Raw genomic sequence first — 24,979 nt, forward strand, 5'->3', positions numbered from 1 at the left:
TCAGCTCGATCAGCTCTAGTCTACCTGCCACACAGGGTTTTATTGTGCACCTTCTGGCCACCAGATGTCACTGTTGTGATGTTTGAATGTTTCAAAAGATTGAATATTTAAAAAAATAAAATCGTTTCAGTTGTTTCGATCCCTCAAAAGCCCCATTTATGCCATCACTAGATGAAAGCAAAGACATTCAAAACATCAAACAAAACCCTAGCTCCCTTGGAGCATAACTTGTTTTGTCCCTCTCTACAAACAAAATAAACAAACCAGCATCCAAATCCAAATCCACAATCCAAAATCAGGGTCGCATCCAATAACCATGGTTCTTTAGCAGTAGTGCTTTCTCTCTGTCTTTGTCCCTCCACTCAGACTCTCCCAGGAAACCTGCCCAGCACTGTGCCACACGTCACTACACGTCACCACTGGCGCTCTGTATACACTGCGGTTGAGACCTCTTCACTGACTTCACTTCCCGTTTGGTAGTGTGGAAGTAAAGCTAGAAATTCCTCTCACAAATGTTTTACTTCATGTATACTTAAGGAAGATAAGGTCAGGCAAGAAGATAGTTTGACCTGTTTGTTAATTACGATGAGCATCTTGGAGACAATGTCAAACTGTATGATTTGAGTGTCTGCTCCCTAATCCTTGTATTGACCAAAGAACTCTGGCCTCTAATGATATATATTCTGCTTAGCTAGCTTTTAAGATAACATAGTAATGACTTGTTAATTATAACCAGATCTTTGAACTGTGTGTGTATAAAAAGCTCTTTTAGTATGGAGTCAGAGCAACTGTAATCTTCTTGATACACGGTTGTTCTCCACACTGCTTGTAATAAAGGTATTGCAGCAAATGTTCCAACCTGATTGAAGACTGAGTTTCTTCCACATTACCATAACAACAAACTTAATCCTTAGTATTGTACTAAAGCTGGGGATCAGCTAGTCTCCAACTTTGCTCTGCTTCTTTTTACATTGCAATGTTTACTAACTTTAGTACACAGCTGGGGATGATCCCAAGATACCATATAGGTCCATTTAATCCTAACCTTAATCTTTGTGAAAAGTCATTATGACATGTCAAGTATAATGTGCAGCCTCTCACTTGGGTATTTAAAAGGGTGTTGGATGATTTTCCTACACTTATTTGTGTTGAATGATTTTGATACTTCCTGAAGTGCAGTTTAATATTTTTTTTCTTTATCCCCCTTAGTGTATTGTATGCAAAACTACATTCCAAATCACCCACAATATGCTTACTCTTACATAGAACATTTAATTACCTGGTTAAAGTCCAGGAGTTTCTAATTATATTTTATTGATTAGAATGTTTCCATTTGTTATTGAAAATGATCTTTTTATGAGGTTTAACGCATAATTACTGGCAAGATAAGGATTTTTTTTACAGATCAAAGGAAATAAATCTATCAGTTACAAAAATTATATCTGCTGCTAGAATAAAAAATTTTTCAGAACATCAGAAACACAAGAGGAATGTGTGAACACACACACACACCATTTAATTTGCAGACCAGTGCAGAATGTATCTTTTTAATGTTAATGCTGACTTGAACTGAACAAGTAAACTGGCATTATGGTAAATCCAGAAAAAAAAAAGTGGAGTGCCTTTTAGAAAAGCACTATACATTTGCTTAGACTTCAACTTGGTGATTTTTAAAAAAAATCACCATTTGTTTACACCATATGCTAGAGACCAGCAACACTTTGTACTGCTCTTGACAAGAGATGACAGAAAACATTAAACTGTAGCAATGTGTAAGTACATTTTATTGATCATACGGTCAATAATTCATTTTATTTAAATATTACAAGAAAGAAAATGACCGCAGGACTGGAGCAGGAACCCCTTTATTTCTTTGTCCATTCTTCCTTCTCCTTCCTCTCTTGAATTACTTCCTTTAGGTATGGCTCAAGGTAGTGCATATCCTGCAGAAAGTATTTTCCGTGTTATTTTTGTGCTTTATAAAATAGAAAAATGCATTATATATAATTTTATTTATGTTTTACTTTTAACATCCCTATCAAAAGTATTGTCACAACAATTTAGGAAGACCTAACTAACACAACATCCAGTCTGGGAACATAAGAATTACATAATTAACTAACAAACTCCAGTGACACTGTTCAGCTGCAGATGTAACTGGCCTGTGAGAACAGACACAGCAACTCTCCCCTCCTTCTGAACCTTACGTTATCCTCTCTCTTCACTAGCGGACACCATAGCCTTAACTGTAAGCTAGTCTCTAAAGATACTGGACCTGTTAAATGACTGTGCTACATGCCCAGAGATATCCCCTTTTAAATATTAAATCACTATTTTATGCTGCCAGATTATTTTTTACCACAAGTAAGCCTCACCTCCTCATATTTTGTCCACTGATCTTTAGGCAGGATCTGCTGTTTCATTGATAGGTCAAGAGCCCTCTTGATACGGAATGTTCTGTCATTGGATGTATTTTCTGGGAGTCGCTTCAAAGCCTCTTTCACATCTTCATCCTCATAGATTGTGTCATCTCGCATCAGACCTAAACCCAGGATAACAGGAGTCAGTATCAGGGGTGTAATTTCTATCCCAAAATCCAAGGAAGAAAATATAACAGGGGGTCTGGGGCCCCCAGACACCAAGCAATTTGTAAAGTGCTGGGCTGCATTTAGGGCTGTACAATATAGACCAAAAATCATATTGCAATTATTATGCTAGATATTGTTATTTTAATTGTGATATGATATCATTTGGGTCAACACTAGGCATGTCATGATGTGAATTTTTGATGGTACGATTATTGTCTGATAAAAAAAAAATAAAAAAAATAAATAAATCACGATTTCATGATTTTTACAATTATCTGCAAATGTACCTATTATGCAACAATAAAAACCTCCACAAACATATCACAACTTAAGTTTTATTGCAGAATTCGTTAGGACATGCAGTTAACATACATTCCCACTTTTAACTGAAAACAAGCTGAAAACAAGTAGGTAAAAGTACTTGTATTTAAGTAGGTGCAAATTTTCTCTATCTGCCCTCTGACACCAAAACATACTGTACCTTTTCAACAAAAAAGGTATGTATACCCTTTCAATAAATAAAAATAAATTAAAAATAACAAAAAAATAGAAATAAACTTAAACCATACATTTAAAATAAAATGGTGTCAGGCTAGGGGAACCTTCTTTCTTTATTCAGTATTGTGGAACTAAATTACATTCAAGGTGTTGTCTTTTTAGGCTAGGTTATGGTGAAAAGTGAGCATGTTGGCATTTTCAACACTCAGTCTTGACCTCTGAGGGGACAGTTTCACCTCAGAATCAATTGTTTCTCCTGTTGATGATGCTGCTGGGCTTTGTGATGTGTTCTTCCATTTTGCTTTGGTGATTTGCTGCAACAATTCAGATAGGCTTGTTTTTTCCTTGGGGATGGAAGAGGTACTGCACCCCTCTCCCCTACTGTCATCACCATTTGTGGGTCCTGATGAAGCTTGTTTGGAGTGTGGAAGAGAGTCCTCTTGCACAAGAGCAACTGCTTCCTTCATGCATGCATTCACCGTGTCATCACGATCCTCCACAAAGTTCAATTTAAAACGTGGATCCACAAAACAAGAAATGTTAAGCACCTTAATTTGCCTCCGTCAGCTGCTAGTACTGCACAGACAAACACAAGGGTAGTCTTTAAAAGCCTCTCTCATGTTGGTGGCATTGTCTGTTGTAACTCCTGATATTTTTTCTTTGATCTTCCACTCTTGAAGCATGTTATCCACCATGTCACAGATATTTTCTGCTGTGAGGTCATCAGGGAAAAACAGTGTCTCAAGGCATTGAGACTTAAGTGTCCAATCACTGGACACATAGTAAACCATGAAGCTTATGCAGGGTTCTCCACCACCACCACTGCTGGTCCACAGATCTGTTGTCACACCAAACCATTCACCCTCTGTTAGTTGTTTTTCCACACTGGCTCTCAACAGTGTACATCTTTGGAATTTCCTTTGTGGAAAATACATTTCTCCCTGGAACCTGGTTACTGAGGCACAGCCGCCCTCATCAGATGAAGAAATCCAGGATTTTCTACTATATGAAATGGCATAATGTCCTTGTATATGAAATAAGCCACAGCATGGTTTAGGTTTTTCAATTGCTTTGAAGAGGGAGCATATTTAACAGCTTTAGCAAAGGAGTCCTCAACAGTAGGTTGTGATGTAACAGGAGACACAGATGTACTCTTAGGCTGGAAAAAAAAAAGACAATTGGGATTATGTAAATGTATTAATTTTGGATCCAACAACAAACTATATACACTAACATTTTATGCATATTATTAAGATTTACAGAGCAAATTCTATATGTGTAATTTCAGCAAAATTTATAAAACTTACTATATTTTAGGTTTTAGTTAAAATTTACACAATTGAATCTGATTGAATTTTGTTACGAATAAATCTTAAACATAGGCTTAAATATTTTAGTGTACTATACATTTTTATTTTAGATGCATGGTTTAAATGAGAAAATGTCAATTGTGTAATTAACATGGTAATATGTATAATTTGGTATATTATTAGTGTTATACATTATTTTTAATTGCATTCTTTCTATTCCACACTTAAAAATGAAATACTTAGGAGAACTAGGCCCTAGAAACATTTCAGAAATTAATCTCTCTGTGTTTCAAAGTCAATTTTGTTTTTGAGGTTTGAGCCATTAAGAAACACACAGCACTTCTGCGGTGGTGATGTTATCAATCTAAAGATCAGCTGGATTATCACACCACTTTTATGCTCACTGAAATCTTATTCAAGTAGGAAAAACTATTTGGAGGCATCGCATTCACAATATAAAGCTGAACCCCTCCTTTTATAAACTTAAAATATACAACACTTCGGATTTACAGTTTCAATTCAGTGTATGACTTTACCAAAAGGTAAGCAGTACACTACATATTTACGGTGTTTGTAAAATTATTACCTTCATCTGGGCATGAATCTCTGGATGGTGATCCCTCAGGTGCTGGAACATATTAGATGTGTTCGCCGCCTTTGTTGACACTTTTCGTCTGCATGTTTTGCATACTGGATAACGGTCTTCAACAACTCCGGTGTCATTTTTTAGATAGCCAAAATGCTCCCAAATAGCCGATTTAATTCGCTTCTTTGGCGGATACAAGTCCGGGAGATCGCGTTGTTCTGCCATGTTTTCATTTTGAGAGTTTCACGTGTGCTGAAAATTCACACTTGGCACACGCCCTGCCTCTCCTAGACAATCACTTCGTGAACTCTGTTACCATTGTAACGTCCTCACTGAGCAGCCAGGCAGAGGGCTATTTTTTAAATAGACAACATGGTTGTTTTTCTGGTTTTTAGCAGTAGCTTCCAAATTCTTACGGTTTAATAACCATGACCATTTTAAATGCGGTTAATTGTGAAAATCGGGTAATCACAACATCCCCTAGTCAACACTTCACATTTTCTTGTGACGTGATCAAAAACGCACATCCAGTTGTTTTATGGCAGATTGAACCATAAGTAGCTTTCTGAATCTGTTTTATTTGACAGATTGAATAATTAGCAGCTTGAACAAAAGGCAAAATAAATCCATAAATAACTAAAATAAATCAACTGTAGGCCAAGCCCAGCTAGAATACAGTATATATTGTCTTTTACTTTTACTAGTAGCCTGTAGGTTTTTTGCCATGAAAACCAGCATGTGTACCATTTCTGGTTTCAAGCATAAACAGTGACACATCACCACATCTCTTTCAGTGCTGAATACCCTCTCCAATGGTGAGCTTGTTGCAGGAATATACAGTGGCTCTCAAAAGTATTCACCCCCTTGGACATTTACACGTCACTGTGTTACAACATGAAATCAGAATGGATTTAATCAGGAGTGTCTGCCACTGATCAACAAAAGAAAATGTCCATAATGTCAAAGTGAAAAATATAATCTCCAAATTGTTCTAAACTACAAATACAAAACAGAAAATAATTGAATCCATAGGTAATCACCACCTTTACTATGACACACCTGATTGAGCTGTGGTGAAACCAACAGTCTTTAGAATGTAATTATTTTCTGTTTGCGGCCACCGCACATTACCGGCTTGGAGCGGTGATGTCATTGTCTGCCCCTCCTGTCCAGGACCGGACAAGGGGGCGGAGCAACTGTGGGCCCCACCCCCACTCAGGCACATGCAGGGTCCCAGTCATGCCCTGGTCTAATACCTGGCCCTCAGCCCCCCCAGTCTCCTCTGTCAGGCCAGTGACTGCTGAGGCACCTGCCCCATCTCTGGACATGACAATTAGAGGACAGAGAGGGAGGCCCACAGAGAGGCATCCCCGAGCCCCCTCCGCCACCTCTTCCTCACAGTCATTGATCCCATCTCGGCCGAGATGCCAGTGCAGGGGTCCAAGCTCAGTGGACAGGGGGAGAGATACTGCCATCCTGGCTCTCAACACCAGGATGGATCAGATCTATACACTACTCGCTGCGATCTGCAAAGTGCCCCCTCCGGGCAGCACGAAGGATTCTATTCCCAATACTTCCTAGTGCCCAAGAAAGATGGCGGTTTCCTTCCCATCTTGGATCTGAGGTACCTGAATTGCTGCCTCAAGGTGTTGTGTTTCAAGATGCTCACCCTGCGCAACAAGTCTCAGGCTATCAACCCTGGAGATTGGTTCACCTTGGTGGATTTGAAAGATGCCTACTTTCACATCCTCATTGCGCAGGCACACAGGAAGTTTCTCCACTTTGCCTTCGAAGGCCGAGCGTACAAGTTTGCTGTTCTCCCATTCAGCCTGTCTTTAGCTCCTCACATTTTCTCCAAGTGCATGGGCACAGTGTTGGCCCCCTTGTGTTGCCAGGGGGTCCATGCCCTCAATTATCTAGATGACTGGCTGGTCTGTTCGAACTCTAGGGAACAGGTTCAGAGCCACATGAGCCTGATCCTCAAACACCTCTCTGAGTTGGGCCTTTGGGTCAACAGAGAGAAGAGCTGTCTTGTGCCAACTCAGCAGGCGCAGTTCCCCAGACTGCGCCTCGATTCCATCGCCTCCATAAACCCGTATCTCTCCCTTTTCCAGTTGAGAGCCCACATCAAGGTCCAAGGCTGCTTCCCAAACCCTCCCCCTCAGCCTACACTAAGGCCTCTGCAGTGGTGGTTCGGGTCCCATGTGATGCATCCTCGATGCAACAGTCACTCAGGTGTGCTGGAAAGCACTCCATTGGTGGTGGACCCCTTCGAATTTAACCCTTGGTGTGCCCTTGGGGCCAATCTCCCACCAAGTGGTTTTGACAACAGATGCCTCCAAGCAGGGTTGGGGAGCTGTCTGTAATGGACAGGGAGTCCAGGGATATTGTGCTCCTCGGTCTCCGTCACTCCATGCTGGCCCTTCAGGGGGCAGTTATGTTCTAGTGCGGACAGAGAACATAGTGGTGGTTGCCTACATCAACAAGCAGGGAGGTCTCTGGTCGCACACACTATATCGGCTAGTGCATCGTTTGCTTCTATGGACACAGCCTCAGCTGCGCTCCATCAGAGCAGCCCACCTCCTGGGCATCTCTAACACGGCAGCAGACCTCCTCTTTCGGGGAGGGCCCCCGGTGTTGGAATGGTGCCTTCACTCGCTGTTGATTCAGCAACTTTGGAGCTGCTACGGCAGGGCAGAGGTGGACCTATTCACTTCGGCGGAGTCCAGACATTGTCCTCTATGTTTCTACGTTCGGGACCAGTCAGGGACCCTGGGGTTCGACACGCTAGCCCACACATGGCCACACTGTCTCCTCTACGCATTCCCGCCATTCCATCTTCTACCAGTGGTTCTGGAGAAGATCAGGCAGGATTGAGTGACAGTTCTGCTGGTAGCGCCTCATTGGCCCTGCAGACTGTGGCTTGCGGACCTGGATTCCCTCTTGGTCAGAGGGCCTTGGCAGCTTCCCCTGCACCGACTACAAGATACTGGCCAAAGAACTGATGCTCCGTCTGCAGCGGCCACTCCCTCAAGTCGTGGGTCCCGATCAGGTCTGCGGTGCCCGGGGGAGATCGGCGGCCGACAACGCCATGCTGCTCAGGGATGTCGTGGCCTACTCGAACGAGAGAGGGCTTCCCCTGGTCCTAATCAGCCAGGACCAGGAGCAAGCCTTCGACAGAGTGGGCCACAAAAACCTGCAGTTCATTATGGAGAGGATGGGTCTCGCTCTTGGCCTGAGGAAGTGGGTTAAGATTATCTACAGCGGCCTAAGCAGCAGGGTCCTTGTGAACCGCCACCTGACCGAACCATTTCCGGTCAGGTCGGGGGTCCGACAGGGTTGTCCCCTGTCGGCCCTGCTGTACGTCCTCTGTCTGGAGCTGTTCATGCAGGTAATCCGCCGGGACGTCCGGGTGACAGGTTTCCATCTCCCGGGCTCCGGCGGAGAGCAACTGAAAGCCCTGGCCTATATGGACGACGTGGCCGTGGTCTGCACGGACACGCCGTTCGTGGCCAGGGTTGAGGAACTGCTGGACGGCTTCTGCAGGGTGACGGGGGCCGCTGTTAATAGGGCCAAGAGCGAGGTCTACCTCTCCAGAGCATGGCCTGTCGGCCGGGGCCCGCCGACCGTGTTCCCTGTGAAGCCGTCCATCAAGGTTCTGGGGATCACGATCGACGGGACCAACACAGGCACCCGGAGCTGGGAGGAGGCCTTATCTAAGGTCCAAAGAAAGATCCACGGCTGGAGCACAAGGACCTTGACGATTGCCGGTAAGGTGCTGGTCGTAAAGGCCATCCTCTTCCCGATACTCCTCTACGTAGGAATGATCTTCCCCACAGACAAGGTCGTCGCAAAACTAGTGACCAGAATTATATTTCGATTTGTCTGGGGGAGCAAAATGGAGAGGCTGAAGAGAGTGCAAATGGTGAAGGGTACCCTGGATGGAGGCAGGGGGGTCCCGGACGTTGTGCGGCTGATAAAGGCGCAGGGGCTGGCCTACGTGGTCAAGAACATCCATTCGGCCTCTGCGCCATGGATAACACCAGGCCACACTCGTGGGATCCCCCGCCGTTCTACAGGGCGCTCCGAGCCTTTGCGCTCGAAGTCGGCCTCCATAAAGTCGTGCTGGCCTCCTGGGATTATAAGACCATCTGTAGCCAGATGAGATCTACCCAGGAGACCAGCCGGATAGAAGATTTCCCTCCCGAAACCTGCCGGTTTATCTGGGCTAACGCTACGCACGTTTGCCTCACAAATACGCAGAAAGATGTCTCCTGGATGGCTGTGAGTCGGTGTCTCCCCACCCGAGTGTTCATGCACAGAAGGGGCCTAGCCCCTTATGACATCTGCCCCTACAAGGGTTGCCTGGGGAACGAGACGGAGGCTCACATCTTTAGGGATTGCCCCTCCGCCTGCAGGGTCTGGCTCCTGTTTTCTCCGTTCCTCCACAGGTTTGCCGTTCCTGTGCAGGCGACCGCCCAGCAGATCTTATATGGTCCAGCCAGGGGGTTAACTTCTTCCACCCTGAGGTGCTGGTGGCGTGTCGTCTCCGCAGTGAAACAGGCCCTGTGGGAGGGACGGAACATCTGTCTGTTTAACAAGCAGGAGCTGGACCCAATTGTCATCGTGCGGAGGGGCATGGTACTTATAAGGGACTATGTCAATCTGGAGGTCCATCAGAGGGGCAAGGAGGAAGCCTTTAAGAACTGGCAGATACAAGATCTGGGGGAGCTCAGGATCCCATGATGGGACCCACCTCCGGGGACGGTCATCTCCCCCTGCTGGAGCCCGAGTCCAAGATCTTTTAACTATTTTATGAATGATTGCCTTTTAAAATGACTTTTAAAAATGAATTTTAACAGTTTTTAAAGATTTAGTTGTTTTTAAAACACTAGTTGTTTGGGTTTTTTTTGGTTTAGTTTTGTTCTATTTTTTTTTGTCAAATACATTGACCGTGTGGATTTAATTTTAAATGCATTGGACCGTTTCGGTTTGTTTTTTATTTTTACCATTTTAATTGTTTTTTTATTTGTCCAGTGCATTTTCAGTTATTTTCAATGTATTCGACTCTTTTGTTGGTAGCATTTTTTGCTTTAATCACGTTTGTTTGGTTGTTTTGTTTAAGCACATGTTTATTTGAGTTTATTTGTTTATATTACTCACTAAGATTTTAAAAATTTTAAGTGATTAAGAATTGATTTAATAAAAAATTAAATCACAAGTATTAAAATTTGTTTGAATGTTTTTTATTGTAATGTAAAATACTTTTACCAATAAAACAGTATTTTCAAACTTGGTGTATAGGTGTCATTCTGCAAATCCTGCAGGAGCCGTTGGACCAGGGCAAGTCCCCATCCATGCTCAAGGTTTATTTGGCTGCCACCTTCTCATGTCATGGAAGAATTGATGGCGAGCCTCTGGGCTCTCATTTTTTAGGGGTGCAGTTTCTGAAAGGTGTGGGCAGGCTGAGGCCTACCCATGTCCCTTCCCTGCCCGCATGGCGCCTTGATGTAGTGCTAGACATGCTAGCATCACTGAAGATTGCATTTTTGTTGGCAAATGACGTCTGCAAAATACATGAGCGAGTTACATGCCCTGTCCATTCACCCTGCGTGTCTGTTTTGTGGTAGATGCTTCCAGGGTTACGCTTGGGCCTAATCATGCATTTCTCCCGAAAGTGCCATCTCCTTTCCATATCAACAGGCGTATTGAGTTGATGGCTTTCCATCCTCCTTCCTTCTCTTCGGAGGAGGAGGCTACACCTGTTGTGCCCGGTGCAGGCTCTCAGGTGCTATCTGGTGTGCACTAAGGACATTCGGCACTCAGACCAATTGTTTGTGTCCTACGGAGCGGTATTCCATTCCTACCAGACTGACTTGTATACAGTTAATTCAGTAGGTGGGAGTGCATGTGTTTTTTACACCTGTACCCCGCCATTATACATAGTTCCTTTGTTCAGCACGTCTGTGGACCCACCCTAGCTATGCTAGCTGTGCTAAGGGCGGCTTTTGAGTAAGCTTGAGTAAGCGTAAGCTTGTGCCCCACTGTGTATATAGTTAATTTATTATTGACATCAAGTAGAGCCTCTGTTGCCGCTAGCTGCTGGTCGGCAGTGTGCAACTTGCTCCTGTGTCCTGCATGTGGTGCATAAGCTGGCTCCTGCACCCCGCAGTGTATACAGTTCAGTGGAATAGACAGTTGAGCTTGTCCGCTCATCATTTAAGTTGAGCTAGGACACCTCCTACTGTTGTTATCGAAGGCATGTTGTGCCTCACTATGTATATAGTTCCTCTGCCAGCAGTTTGTGTCTCCGCCCTAGCTATGCTAGCTGTGCTGGGGGCCTCTGCTGCTGTGTCCAGCGGAAGGCACTTGAGTTGGCTCTTGTTGCCCCGCTGTGTATATAGTTAAATTATTAATTGAATTATCCAGCAATGGCTCCAGTTGGTTAGCCCACTATATGTTGAGCACAGGGTGCGAGACTTATATGGTGTGGTCTTGGTATTGGCCCCACTCCCAGCTCTGCTAGTAGTAGTTTTTTTTTTTTTTTTTTAATCAAATCCGCCATCTTGGATTTTCTTTAACTAGCATCATTAAAACGATGTTTTGAAACTTAAAAGCAAAAATATTAATAAGCACCACATTAATCATAGTACAAGACCCTTGTCTAACATTTGGATGCGATAGTTGTTACATTTTTATCAATGTGTGAACTACACTGCAAAACATTGTCAAATGTTGCATGTCCAGTGTTTGGCGAGAAATGGCACCAAAACGCAGCTCTGCGAAGCCGCTCTGAGTGTTCAGATTGGAATGTTGCAGCAGAGTGGACACACTGATCCTACTGCATCCCACTGCCAGAGCCGCTGCCATTCACAAAGACTGAGCAGCCCTGAGCTCCGGCTGTGCACTGTAGGTGTATCGGCACCATACAGCTGGACTTTAACGTTGATTTACAGTGTTGTTAGTATTGCAACACAAATACTGATTTATGTAATACAATAAAACGTTCCTACGGTATAGTAATTAAATTAGACAAGGAAGTAAATATAATGTGTAATACTATATTCAGTGCATATTTATTTTCAGTTAAGTAGTGTGAACTGTAACGCAAGTTTGTTTTTTGAACTGATCAATAAACTGGTTTACTATTGGTCATCATCGTGTCCCGTTAAAACTGCGCATCTATTGCAATATGTTTGCAGCACATTACTGTAACGTGATCAAGTACCAAGAAAAATAACTGAAGGCACAATTAAAGGCTGTTTTCATATGCCACAAACAAAATTATATCTGTTTAATAAATACCACATTGATTGTAAATAGCTTACAGTGTAATTGCAAACAGTTCAGAAAATATTAAACAAAAACATACATTAAAACTGCAGGGAATTCTTCACAGAAAATAAAAATCCACCATAGAAGCTTTTCATTTAAATCAACACTATCTCAAGTTTTCTGAAAGAAGAATAAACAAAAATCATATTTGTTAAAGTTAATGTAGCTCTACCTTCATGTAAAATTAACCACCAATAAAAACTAAATACATCCCAAATCATACCTTTTTATTTCCTATACATTTCTGTTAAGGAATATTTATTCAATTGTAATTGTTTCATTAATTTTCCACCAAATTACATGTGCATTTTGTAACAGAAAATGTTCAGAAAGTGCAGAAATACAGTAAACGTTAAGAAAAGGGGGGGTTGAAGGTTTGCTTTGGGGGGCTGCAATAAACATCCTTGAGGGCTGCACTTTTCGGAACTCCTGCTCTAGGTGATCAGCTAACTTCCTGCAGCACACTTTAACAAGACTAGCTAGAATTAACTCCACTACCTGCACAGTCATGCTGTCAAAATCTGCAGTTGTCTCCTCTAAGTTTCTGAAGGACAGGTTACACACTCACTTCTACATCAAACAATTGAACATCTCCTCTAACAAAATTCTGGCATCTGACTGCCATGCCTTCAGTTTGCAGACAAGTTCCTGATACCGGTCATTCATCTCAAGAACATGCTCCTTTCCTTGACAAAACTCTCAAAAGAGGCTCTGTCAAGTGCCCTACATCCTGCCAAGTACTGTCTAACATTTAGATCAGCAAAAACAGCTTCCACCAATTTGTTTTCATGCTGAATTTCTCTACTGAATTCCAGCAAATCAGAGTACAGGTTAAAAAAAAAAAAACTGCATTGAAAAACGTAAGGTTGATTCCATTACCTTTGAATGGTACCAGTGGCACAAATTCAGATTTGTGCCTAACGGGACGGTCTTGAATTGCACTGGTTTTCCACAGCCTCTTTCCTGCACTGCCTTGCATACAGTTCTGATCAATCTAACTGTCCTGCTTTCTCCTACTGTTTTGTGTACCCAATGTTAGCACAAACTACTTTGACTCCACCATTTCCTCTCTCAGATAGAAGTGTTACATCAACCTGGTAGGCCAAATCTGTACCGAGACAAAATGCAATTGACTTTTTTTTTCTCAGGTGCTGCTCTGTCCCCCACAAGAGTTGTAACTGTACATTCAAGTCACACACCACACTTCTGACTATGTTCCGAACCATTTCTCTGACAGTATCAAATGTACACTGAGCAGAACCTGATGCCTGTTCCCCGAGTCCTAAATGCATCCTTGTACCATCCTTAAAAAATACTTGACCTATTTTTGTTGTCCCATCTGTGCAGTCCAATCATTTTCTATAAGAATTCTACCTTTGTAGTCTGTGTACCACCCACTTTTTTAAAAACTACTTTAACAACCTGAGATGCCTTATGTGTGCTAACTCCCATATTAGCAACTAAGTCCATATACACTTCACCCATGTATCCATTTTCTACGTATGTTTCGGTCTTGTTCTCTAAGAACTTGTCCAACTCTCCCTTCACTTCTTTATACTCACCCTGCCAGAACAGCACCTCTTCATTTAACTCTCTAACCTTGTCTGCCACACCTAAGCTCTGTTTACAATCCACTGCAGATTTTCTTTTATAGTAAATAAGTTTCATGGTTTCTTTTATTTTACTATGCATCTGCTTCTGCATCTCTTCCTTTATCACCTCAATGTTCTGCTCAAACTTGGCATTAGCCACACTGATCTTTCTCCTCCCTAAGCTGAAGTGCCCCTCTCTGCAGTTCCTGATTTTGTCATCTCTACATCTAATCCTTTTATTGACATTTCTAACACTCATCCGAGCTAATTTGTCTGAAACAGTTCTCAATTATTTTTTCAGTTTAATTATCTTCACCTCAGCCTCATACAACTGAGCACCACTGTCTTTCCTCTCTGTCTATTCTGTCTCTTTCATCTGCCAGAGCTTCACATTCTGAGGTCAAATCATTCACTTTCCTTATCTGTATTTGTATCCCATCAACTACTCGCCATGTCCCGAGTAGGGCTGTGCGATTTGGGGGAAATATCTAATTGCGATTTTTCTGACAGATATTGCGATTGCGATTTGATATTTAATTTTGTAAAGTCAAGCTTCAGCTCAATATTCTCAATAGTTTGTAGCACACACTCTAAATTAGAGTACAACATGCCTTTAACTGTAGACCCCTTCACTACCTTGTAGTAGGGTTGGCCGTGCACCGGCTCCAGAACCTGGAGCCAGCTCCAGGACCCAGAGCGGAGCTGGACAGTTTTTGTTAGTTGTGCTCCGGAGCCAGAGCGGAGCTGAAGCTGGTAGTGCTGGAGCTGGAGCGGAGCTCATTAGAGCGCTCCGGAGCCTGGAGCCGGAGCTGAGGTCATGGAGCTGCTCCACTCTTTCCCCTCTTCATTAAACTCACCCAGATATTAAGTCCAGCTTTCTTAAATTAACAAAATACACAACTTCATAGGTATAGTTGTGTGTTGGGGGTTATAAAATAATCAGTTCTTTCTGCAGCTATTAGTACATAATACATTATTTTTTATTAATTGTAATTATATGACACCTTCACTTTCTCACTCTGTTCAAGAAGTGATTCTATAATCTCAGGGCACATCTCTCATAAACCACTTGCAAAAGAAGTAAAGTCCATTTTAACTCTGAAGTTTTAAGTATGTCCAAATTATTTTATTCCAACCAAATTCTTCATTTGCCTAACTTAACCTCATTTTATAGCCATCTTGTTACCTGAAATGTCCTGACTAGTTTGTCCAAAAGTTGGTGCCAGGGAGTTAAGGTCACATGCAGGAGTCATGCCCCTTGCACCTCGTTTGCCACTTTTGAGATACAAAAATACCAGACCCCTGGTGGGGGGGGGGGGAGGGGATTATGAAATGTCAACCTAAAGGGGTGCTGGCAATTAGACGACGACCGGGGGGGGGGGGGGTTGAGGGCAAATTGTACACTGATATCATTTTTAACGACATATTCAATAGATTACAGTAATTAAAATAAGCGGACATATTCCAAAAATACTGGACAGGGGGTCAAAGTACATACACTACATGGCCAAAAGTATGTGGACAGCTGCTCGTCAAACATCTCATTCCAAAATCACGGGCATTAATATGGAGTTGGTCCCCCCTTTGATGCAATAACAGCCTCCACTCTTCTGGGAAGGCTTTCCACTAGATGTTGGAAGATTGTTGAGGGGATTTCAGCCACAAGAGCATTAGTGAGGCACTGATGTTGGGCGATCAGGCCTGGCTCAGAGTCAGCTTTTCCATTCATCCCAAAGGTGGGATGGGGTTGAGGTCAGGGCTCTGTGCAGGCCAGTCAAGTTCTTCCACACCAATCTCAACAACTATTTCTGTATGGACCTCGCTTTGTGCACGGGTTGTCATGCTGAAACAGGAAAGGGCCTTCCCCAAACTGTTGACACAAATTTGGAGGTGCACAATCACTTAGAATGCCATTGTAGGCTGTAACGTTAAGATTGCCCTTCAGTGGACCTAAGGGGCCGAGCCCCGAGACCATTATTCCTTCTCCAAACTTTACAGTTGGTCTATGCAATTGCGCAGGTAGCATTCTCCTGGCATCCGCCACACAAAGATTCCTCCGTTGGACTGCAAGATGGTGAAGCGTAATTCATCACTCCAGAGATCGCATTTCCACTGCTCCCAGGTCAAATGGTGGCTAGCTTAACACCACTCCAGCCTACGCTTGGCATTGCGTATGAAGATCTTAGGCTTTTGCGGCTGCTCGGCCATGGAAACCAATTTCATGAGGCTCCTGACAAACAGTTCTTCTGCTGAAGTTGCTTCCAGAGGCAGTTTGGCACTCACAAGTGATTGTTGCAACCAACGAAGACTATTTTTAATGTGCTATGTACTTCAGTACTCAACAGTCTGGTTCTGTGAGCTTGTGCGGCCGACCACTTCGCGGCTGAGCTGTTGTTGCTCCAGAATATTTCCTCTTCACAATAACAGCACTTACAGCTCACCAGGGCAGCTCTAGCAGGGCAGAATTTTGCTAGTTGGAAAGGTGGCATCCTATGACGGTGCCACGTTGAAAGTCATTGAGCTCTCGGTAAAGTTCATTCTATTGCCAATGCTTGTCTAAGGAGATTGCGGTGTGGCTTGATTTTATAGTGGCTCTCAAAAGTATTCACCCCTCTTGGACTTTTCCACATGTCAGTGTTACAACATGAAATCAGAATGGATTTAAATCAGGAGTTTTGCCACTGGGCAGTCATGCTTTTGCTCTGGGACAGACTCGCTGCATATTTTTCATATCGTATCGACATCGCAGCCTTTTGCGATTAGCTAATCGAAACGTTTCAAATCACGATTGCGATTCGAATTTCGATTAATTGTTCTGCCTTGGTCCCAAGTCATGCATGATTCTTGCAAATGGCACTGTGAATCCTGCCACCTTTAATTCTGCTCTTCTACTGAACATACTTTAATAGCTCACAGCAACCACCCATATCAGTTAAACACCTGCGCTATTGGTGTTGGTTTTTAACAAAACAGATGTGAAATAAAAGAAAGACAAGGCTAAGATTCAGTTTATTAAATTTCCTGTCTGTCGTATAAATTAATGCATTTTTCATCATAATATGGGCAATAATAAAAACTTACACTTCAAATGACTCCCAGGCATTTACACTTCAATTAAAAGAGGAAATAAGAAATACAACATTAAGATTCCAGTCAAACCTGTGGGTCATCGCTTATTACAGAAAGGAATGTTGGAATACGAGCGCACTTCTGCTACTGAGGGGAAATGGCAGTTGGTGTTCCAATTTCTTTTTTCCCCCAGAAATATATGGCGTATGTTGCATTTAAAACCTTGCAAATTACAAAGCCCAAAAAGTTTGGCTTAGGTTTGTATAAAAATTGAAAGTAGAGGGGTACAGCTACCTCTCATATCAGTGGCGACACAGGCGTTTTATGTTCAGACTAGCTGCACACGTGTTAAAGTAAACGCGCAGTTTTACATTTACTGTATTTGATAGGTTTTGTATTACTAATCTATGTAGTATTTAGATCTTTTAGGTTCTTTTAAATTTTTCTTAATAGTAATTTGAAAACAGCACACTTAAATCCTTGTAACCTCTTCAAGGACAGCTTCTGCACTCTGTGATAAACACTGTTAGGGAACGTTCGACCTCCCTACTGGTAGAGCAGGAGGCCGCTATTGCTATGCTTCATGGTAGGCACAAGGTTTCTTGTTGCCCCATGGATACACCATTCATTATTTCTTCCCAGTTCAGCGTCACTGCGGTCTTTGTGTCTGGGCAGCCCGGATGTAGCCCCAAGAGGCCCCTGTGGCTTCTATCATAGAGTTGGTACGGCTCCTAGTAGGCATGCCTCAGAGTAGGCTTTCTTACCAGCTCACTGCCTCCTCCCTTGCGACAGTTTGGTTATACTGTAACCCCTCCCCCTTGGGCAGTGCTTCTAACTCAAAAGGTAACGATAGGTTGTGAAAGCAACCATGGTATTCTGAGAAAAGAAGCACTGCCCAAGAGTTGCAAGGTCGCGCAAGAGTTCTAGGTCCCGACAATAAGAAGTCTTTGTGCAGCCTTTTATACAAATAGGAAGTGGAAGGGTCCTGTTTGAGTGACAGGCATAAGGGCCAATGGCAGCTTTGATAGACAAACGTCTTTGACTCGTTCCAGCAAATGCGTGCTGAAAACCCCTCCACCTTGAGCAGTGATTCTTTTCTCAGATAACCACGATTGCATTCGCAAACCTATCGATTTTGTAATATAAATATTTTTTTCATTACAGGAGTGATGCACTGTGCCAAATAAAATTGTCAAGAAGAGAAACTATAGCAATGTAAAAACTGACCTAGAACCTAGACAAGTGTTTTTTTTCCTTCTACACAAAAAGAAAAAAAGTTTTGTTTTGCATGTATTTTTCCATGTGTTCTTTTCATATTCGTGTTTTGTATAAAGTATATTTTTAACAAAAATCTTATTTGAATGCATAAAATGTATAGTAAATGCAAAAATACCATCCAGCTTCAGTTATTCACTTTAATTCCTGTTTGCTTCCATGTCACTCTAATAACACGGTCTCTTTTGTGAATGGGCAAACATCTAAACTACTGAACCTCTAGTTTCAAAGTCTTATTTACAGATTTACAATTGACCTTTCCCAAACCCCGCCCCCAAACAGTCCTTGTACAATCCTACCTTAGCAACCGGTCACTACTTGAAGGAGGTCTGTTAAGCTTTCGTCGTTAAGGCTCACAATGGTGAAAAGGGTGTGCCTACGGCACCTGCAAATCTGACAGCAGGTACCCCAAAAGTTTAGAAGGGGGATATTTTTGCTTTTGTCAACATTTGTACTTAACAATGTTATCCAACGCTGACGTTATAGTTATTTGTGCTAACATGACCATAATACTAACGTTAGCTAGATAGCTAGCTACCTGTAATATTAGCTCATTATGTCAGGGCACTCGTAGGCATGGGGTCTAGGCGGGGGCCTGTGGTGGCCATGGCCTCCCCTGAAATTAGGCTGCCCCCCTTTACGAACGCCATCAGCACCCCCCGCTAGCGTGAACGAAACCCCATCAGCACAACCCCCCAATCGTGAACAACACTCCATCAGAGCATTGATGATAGGATGGCCCGCCTCAATTTGCCCTGTGCCCCCATTCAGCCACCATGTTGAACATTTTCTGGACATGCTGCTGCTCGCAGGCTTAACTTTAACAGGTGACTATCTGCTGAAGTTGATAGGATGATGCTGACTGATAAGATATTTCTATAACAGCTATATAAACAGAACTTACCTGGCAGTGCAAGAGCATGACTGGTCCACAATGCCTTGCTTTTCACATTTTAGGATGAGTTTATGGGGTTTCTCATTCTTTGATTGAGATCTGTATGTTTGTGCTTCAATTATTGTTGTGTCCCCTTCCTTGTTTATTGGAATATTCTGATCATATCCTTCCACTGCGTATTGCAATCCCTTTTGCCTCGATCTGGAGGATATCGCGGAGGTATTACTCCAGAAAGAATCACTTACACTGACCGCTAATATGCTACTTTTCCCCTCCATGCTTGGCTGTTTACAGTAGATACCGCTTACAAAGAAGTGCAGCTTGACAGGCGTATCAACAGTAACTAAGGTGGGCGGGGCTTTTGCAAAAGGTCAATTAACGGTTTAATTCAATTGACCTAATCTACTTTTCTTTGCTTCTGGGCTGTCTTCCTTCTGAACAATGTCCCTCCTGGACACGGACATACTTTAAAATGTTCACGATAAAACTGATTTTGTAAATGCTACTTAAAGCAGACAATTTCAACAATTACAGCACAGGATGCCCCAAAGTGTTCTTTGCAATGTCGCAAACAAAAATAGGATTGAGAAATACATTACCAATGTCATTCATTTGGACGCTTGGCGGTAGCTTCCTTGTGTAAAACTTTGCAAATATGCGATCATAGAAAATGTTATGAATGCGTTATTCAGTAACAGGTTAAATATGATATTCCATCAAGTCAGGTAGTTATAGGTTCTTTCAGTCAAATCATATGTATACAGCAAAAAATGTACAAGGCCAATGTTAGATGTAGCCTGTGCAATCAAGCAAATTATATTGGTTGGATTTTTTGTGAAACTTAAATATTATGCCGAAATAAATATGGCCATGTGGCATTAATGGAGAGAACTTTATTAGCTCTGGTTCAAGTAAATACATGACACGTATCAGTTAATGAACTACACTTTAAACCAGGGGTGTCAAACTCAAGGCCAGTGGCCCGAATACGGCTCCCCAATGGTTTTATTCCGGCCCCTGTAAAGGTGGTGTATCACTAAGTAATTAGGCCAGCGATAACTTGTGAATAAGGAAATTGCATGTGAAAACTACAATTCACTTCAGCCATTTCGAATGCAATTGGCACGAGGTAGGGTTTTAACAGCCAATCATAGGTTGAGTTACTTTCTACGTTCCTGTTCTTTCAGTAATCTGCAATAAACTCAACTCAAAATGTCTAAGAAATGAAAAATCGACAAGGAAGGTAGAGTGTTTTGGGAAAGGTGGGAGTGGGAATATCTGGTTTGTGGAGCAGAGTTTTAAACCTGTATGCCTCGTTTGTAAGAGAGTTTAACCGTGATTAAAGAATTCAATATAGAGTGGCACTATGAGACTAAACACAAAGAGAAGTATGGGTGTGTGGAGAGAGCAAAGGCTGCACAAAGTGGCTGAATTTTAAAAAATAAACTACATTAAACCACGTTCAAAAAGGCAAAAACAGAGAGCGATGCGGACGTTGAAGCGAGTTACATCATATCCCAAGAAATTGCCAAAACGTCAAGGTCTTTCTCTGAGGGTGCTTTAAGAACTGTATGCTTAGTCAGCGATGTAGTGTCCAGACACAAAGAATTTGTTTGCAAATGTTAGTTTCATGAAATACTGTTGCAGAGAGAGTAGATTTTGCTGCTAAGACCAGCTAGCCAAAAAAGCAGGTAATTTCATTGCATACTCGCTTGCTGTTGACAAGAGCGGTAATAAAATAAAACAAAGGGAGACAATCAGAGCTCTCGGACGAAAGCAGGCTGTGTGATCTTACATTTCTATGTGATGTTACCGAGCATCTTAACACCTTAAATGTGAAGCTACAGGGCAGTAAACAGGTCATAGCAGAGATGTATAACAGGGTGAAAGCATTCAGCTTAAATTATTTTTATGGGAGAAGCAAATGCAGCAAAGAAACCTTTTCGATTTCCCGACTTGCCAAGCCATCTCTAACTCTCTCACAAACGTCACTATTCCAAGCGCTGGATTCGCTGCAAAACTGAACATGTTGTGTAAAGAATTTGAGCGCTGCTTCTCGCATTTTAACAAATGGCAATTCAGTTTCCAGCTTTTCTCCAACCATGATGTTGATGTGAACACTGCTCCAGAGGACATCCAGATGGAATTGATCGAATTGCACCACAATGACACTCTTAGGGCGAAGTTCAATTCCATTGGCATTGCAGAGTTTTACCCCTTATTACCAGTCACGGTACCACAGACCCACCTGCATGCTGCACAAGTCCTCTCAATGTTGGGATGCACATACCTGTGCGAACAGCTGTCTTCACTGATAAAGCTCAACAAATCCCCACCAAACATCACGACTGAATAACAGGCATGTACACTCCATACTGAAGATCGCTTCAGCACAAGACATTACACCAGACATTGACAAGCTAGTCAGGTCTCCTCAACAAATGAACCCCCTCAAAACAGCAATTATGTCAGATGTGTGTTCTGAATAACCATAAATGTTAAAAATGTATTAGAATTCTAACTAATTTATTTAGAGTTAAAAAAAAAAGTGAATTATAAATAGGGACGAGCAAATATTTATGCGGCCCTCGAATGAAACTTGAAATGATCATATGGCCCATGGTAAAACTGAGTTTGATACCCCTGCTTTAAGAATTCACATGCACCTGTTTAACAGACACATTCCAAACACATTTGGAGTTTTTTTTTTTTTTTTTTTTTTAGATCTCTACTTTACATTTCTAATTAACTAATATTCAGTATTCTCAAAATTGGCATATTTTAATAGATTAATTAAGCGGTTTGTGATTAAATATGAAATCAAGTACAGCTCATTCCCCTAATTGTTTATTCATGGGTTTCAGTTTAGTGATCTTACGACCTTTGGCATATTGAGGGGTAATCATTGTAAATACTACAGTATTTTCAAGGATTATTTTCTCCTGATGAAAAGCAGATTAACTGAGGATTTCATACCCCAGGAAGATGAAGACATTGAATTAAGCAGTTAAAATGGATGGATGAAAAGACAGGTGGGTGTGCAAACATTTATCCACAACCTCACATCCTACACCAAATAATTCTTTACTTACCAAGCTTATTGAACCCAGCAGCATTGTAGTACCATTTGCGGAAGCTTGTCAACAATCGGCCTGTCGCTGAAACTGAAGAACAAGTATTAAGGTCACTTTGAGTTTGTAAAGGTTGTCTGAAATTTACATTACAGAAATACACAACCTAACCACTAGTATTTCTTTCCTATAATTAAGCAAAAAATGTATTTTTTTCAGCAACAAGAGATCAAAAGTTCTCCGAACTAAACTACGTCTCAATAATTTGTAAGATTAAGTTTTCCAAAATAAAACACTTACAGGTCTTTAAAAAGGGCCATTATTTTTAAGATAATGGCTAAGGTAATGCTTATATTAGCAGAATTGTGCTGTCAGAAACTCGGTCTAACAAGAACAGTACAACATTAAACATTTTTTTTTGTATTGTTTCTTATTTGAATTTAAATTAAATGCTAGTGCTTATACAGCAATGGTTCTGTATTTAACCATTTACGTGAACCAACATGACTTCTGACAATAACAACAAATTATAAAAGTAAATTCTTAAGAATTTCCATACTACAGTGGAAAAACTTTTTTCTCAATTAGTTAATGCATTTGGAACTACACGTATTGATTAAGGGAGACAGTTCAAGTGTCTATAAGATTATCTAGACCTAAACGGGCGAAGTAAATGATTACTACATTTACATTATTTGAATTGCTTTGTTGAATATGAAACATTACTTAATTCCCTACCTCTCTAACCCTAAGACGTTTTCCAATAAGATTTACTTACAATTCAATGCAATTAATTTATGTAGAATACGACACCAGCTAGGGGAGGGAAGACTCTAAAAGGCTTAATGTAGAAAAAAGCATAACGTAGCTTAATGTGCTTTAAACATGACCATTACTTCTCTAACTTTGTAGGTTTACATTTGGGCCCTTCTTAATGCTACCAATAAACTATGGAGACATTTAAGTAACATTAACAATATGATAACGACATTAAGCCCTTCATATAATACACTTAATGTGAATATCGCTCAATGTGGAAAGGGCTTAACGTTGTTTATACCTAAAACGTAACCATTTGTGCCCAAACTGTATAAATGACAAGGCTAGCACCACCCACTGTGTATTTGGCTTAACGTGAATTTGATATTGATTGTGTTCAATTAAACGCCTGTTATTCTGTATAGGACTGGTAGGTGTGGGTCTTGTCATAAGTAAAGTTAAGATCCAATTGGTTAATTTGTAAGTAAAGTAATCCACATTAAGCTATTTCAACATTAACCGCATTCAACATTAAGCGCAATTCACCTTAACAACAAAATGATGCTTTTAAAATGTACAGTATAGTAAATTTCATTTAGCGCATTCAACGTTAAGTGCAATTCACCCTGGCTACAATAGGGCTTAACAAGAAAATTATGCTGTTAAAATCATTTTTAAGATCCAATCTTTTGTGTACCAGGTTGGATGGTGTTAATCTAGTCATTTATACAGCTTGGGCACAAATGGTTACGTTTTAAGTACAATAAACTACATTAAGCTATTTCCACATTAAGCGCATTCAACATTAAGCACACTTCACCTTGGTTACAATAGGGCTTAACAAGAAAAGTATGCTGTTAAAATCATTTTTAAGATCCAATCTTTTGTGTACCATGTTGGATGGTGTTAATCTAGTCATTTATAGTTTGGGCACAAATGGTTACGTTTTAGGTATAGTAAACCACGTTATGCCCTTTCCACATTGAGCGATATTCACATTAAGTGTATATGAAGGGCTTAACGTCGTTATCATATTGTTAATGTTACTTAAATGTCTCCATAGTTTAGTGGTAGCATTAAGAAGTGCCCAAATGTAAACCTACAAAGTTAGAAAAGTAATGGTCATGTTTAAAGCACATTAAGCTACGTTATGCTTTTTTTCTACGTTAAGCCTTTTAGACTCTCCCCTAGGGGACATTTCAACGAAACTGACTTCAACGAGGAAAAATTTCAAAGTTGGACATAATAGTTTATGATGTTGTTGCCGTAACATATATAAATATGTTTTTTGGAAAACTGGTTAATGAATATTCCTCATACATATGTTTTCATTTAGCGTAATGATCTAGTATGTTACAAGGGACAAAGACAAAACCTTGGCAGAGAGAAGAAAAAATAACACCCATGACAAATATTTCCCTTGAGAATAACAAAAATTGGTATGGACAACCTATAATTTAAAACAGTGTTATAATTTCAAGTAAAATATAATTTGTCCTACCTGGTGCCCTCGCCGCCATCTTTACTCAGTGTGAAAACCAAGGCTTGGAATTGTGGGTAATATGATTTGCAAGTAGTATCGCGTTATTTCGAAATCCACACTCCCACAGACCCCCACACAGGATTCAAAGCGCTAGCATTGGTCATTGAGTAAGGCCGCGTTCACGACACGCATACTTTGCCGAGTCTGCGCATACTTTTCGCATACTCTGCGACGAAACTGTCCAAGTTACCCGTCTGCATGAACTCAGCCGGAAAACACGTCACAATACGACGCATCCACAGGCTGCAAAGTCTGTACAGCCGCGCAGCTTCTCAAAAGGTACTGCGCTGGTGCAGCCGCGGCTTCAAAACAACAAAGGAGCGCTGTGTGACAAAGACATGTGTATCAGCCAGAGACAGACCTGACTCCATGTGCCAGTGCCACCTTCAGGGGGTGTGAAGCACCCTTGAGTCATTTCATGAAGGATGTTATTAATTTCATGCTACATATGGCAAAGT

At 41.6% G+C, this 24,979-nt stretch overlaps 1 protein-coding gene across 1 annotated transcript; it reads right to left on the reverse strand.

The window, feature by feature from the left end:
* Positions 1-1,766: 1,766 nt before the first annotated feature.
* uqcrb (ubiquinol-cytochrome c reductase binding protein) lies at positions 1,767-24,627 on the reverse strand. The gene is made up of 4 exons (XM_066716041.1): positions 24,480-24,627; positions 22,241-22,312; positions 2,376-2,542; positions 1,767-1,943 (listed from the first exon to the last, which is right to left on the reverse strand). The coding sequence occupies exons 1-4, from the start codon at positions 24,496-24,498 to the stop codon at positions 1,866-1,868; spliced, it is 336 nt and encodes a 111-aa protein (XP_066572138.1). The 5' UTR covers positions 24,499-24,627; the 3' UTR covers positions 1,767-1,865.
* Positions 24,628-24,979: the final 352 nt, after the last annotated feature.

Source organism: Amia ocellicauda, chromosome 10 (genome assembly GCF_036373705.1).
Source record: "Amia ocellicauda isolate fAmiCal2 chromosome 10, fAmiCal2.hap1, whole genome shotgun sequence".
Taxonomy (NCBI): Eukaryota; Metazoa; Chordata; class Actinopteri; order Amiiformes; family Amiidae; genus Amia; species Amia ocellicauda.

Bases quoted from the DNA above. Each gene is read 5' to 3' on its own strand.
- uqcrb (XM_066716041.1), bottom strand. The intron at 2,543-22,240 runs GTAAGTAAAGAA...TCCTGGGTTTAG, and splicing joins TGCTGGGTTCAATAAGCTTG to GTCTGATGCGAGATGACACA. The intron at 1,944-2,375 runs GTGAGGCTTACT...TACTTTCTGCAG, and splicing joins AGTGGACAAAATATGAGGAG to GATATGCACTACCTTGAGCC.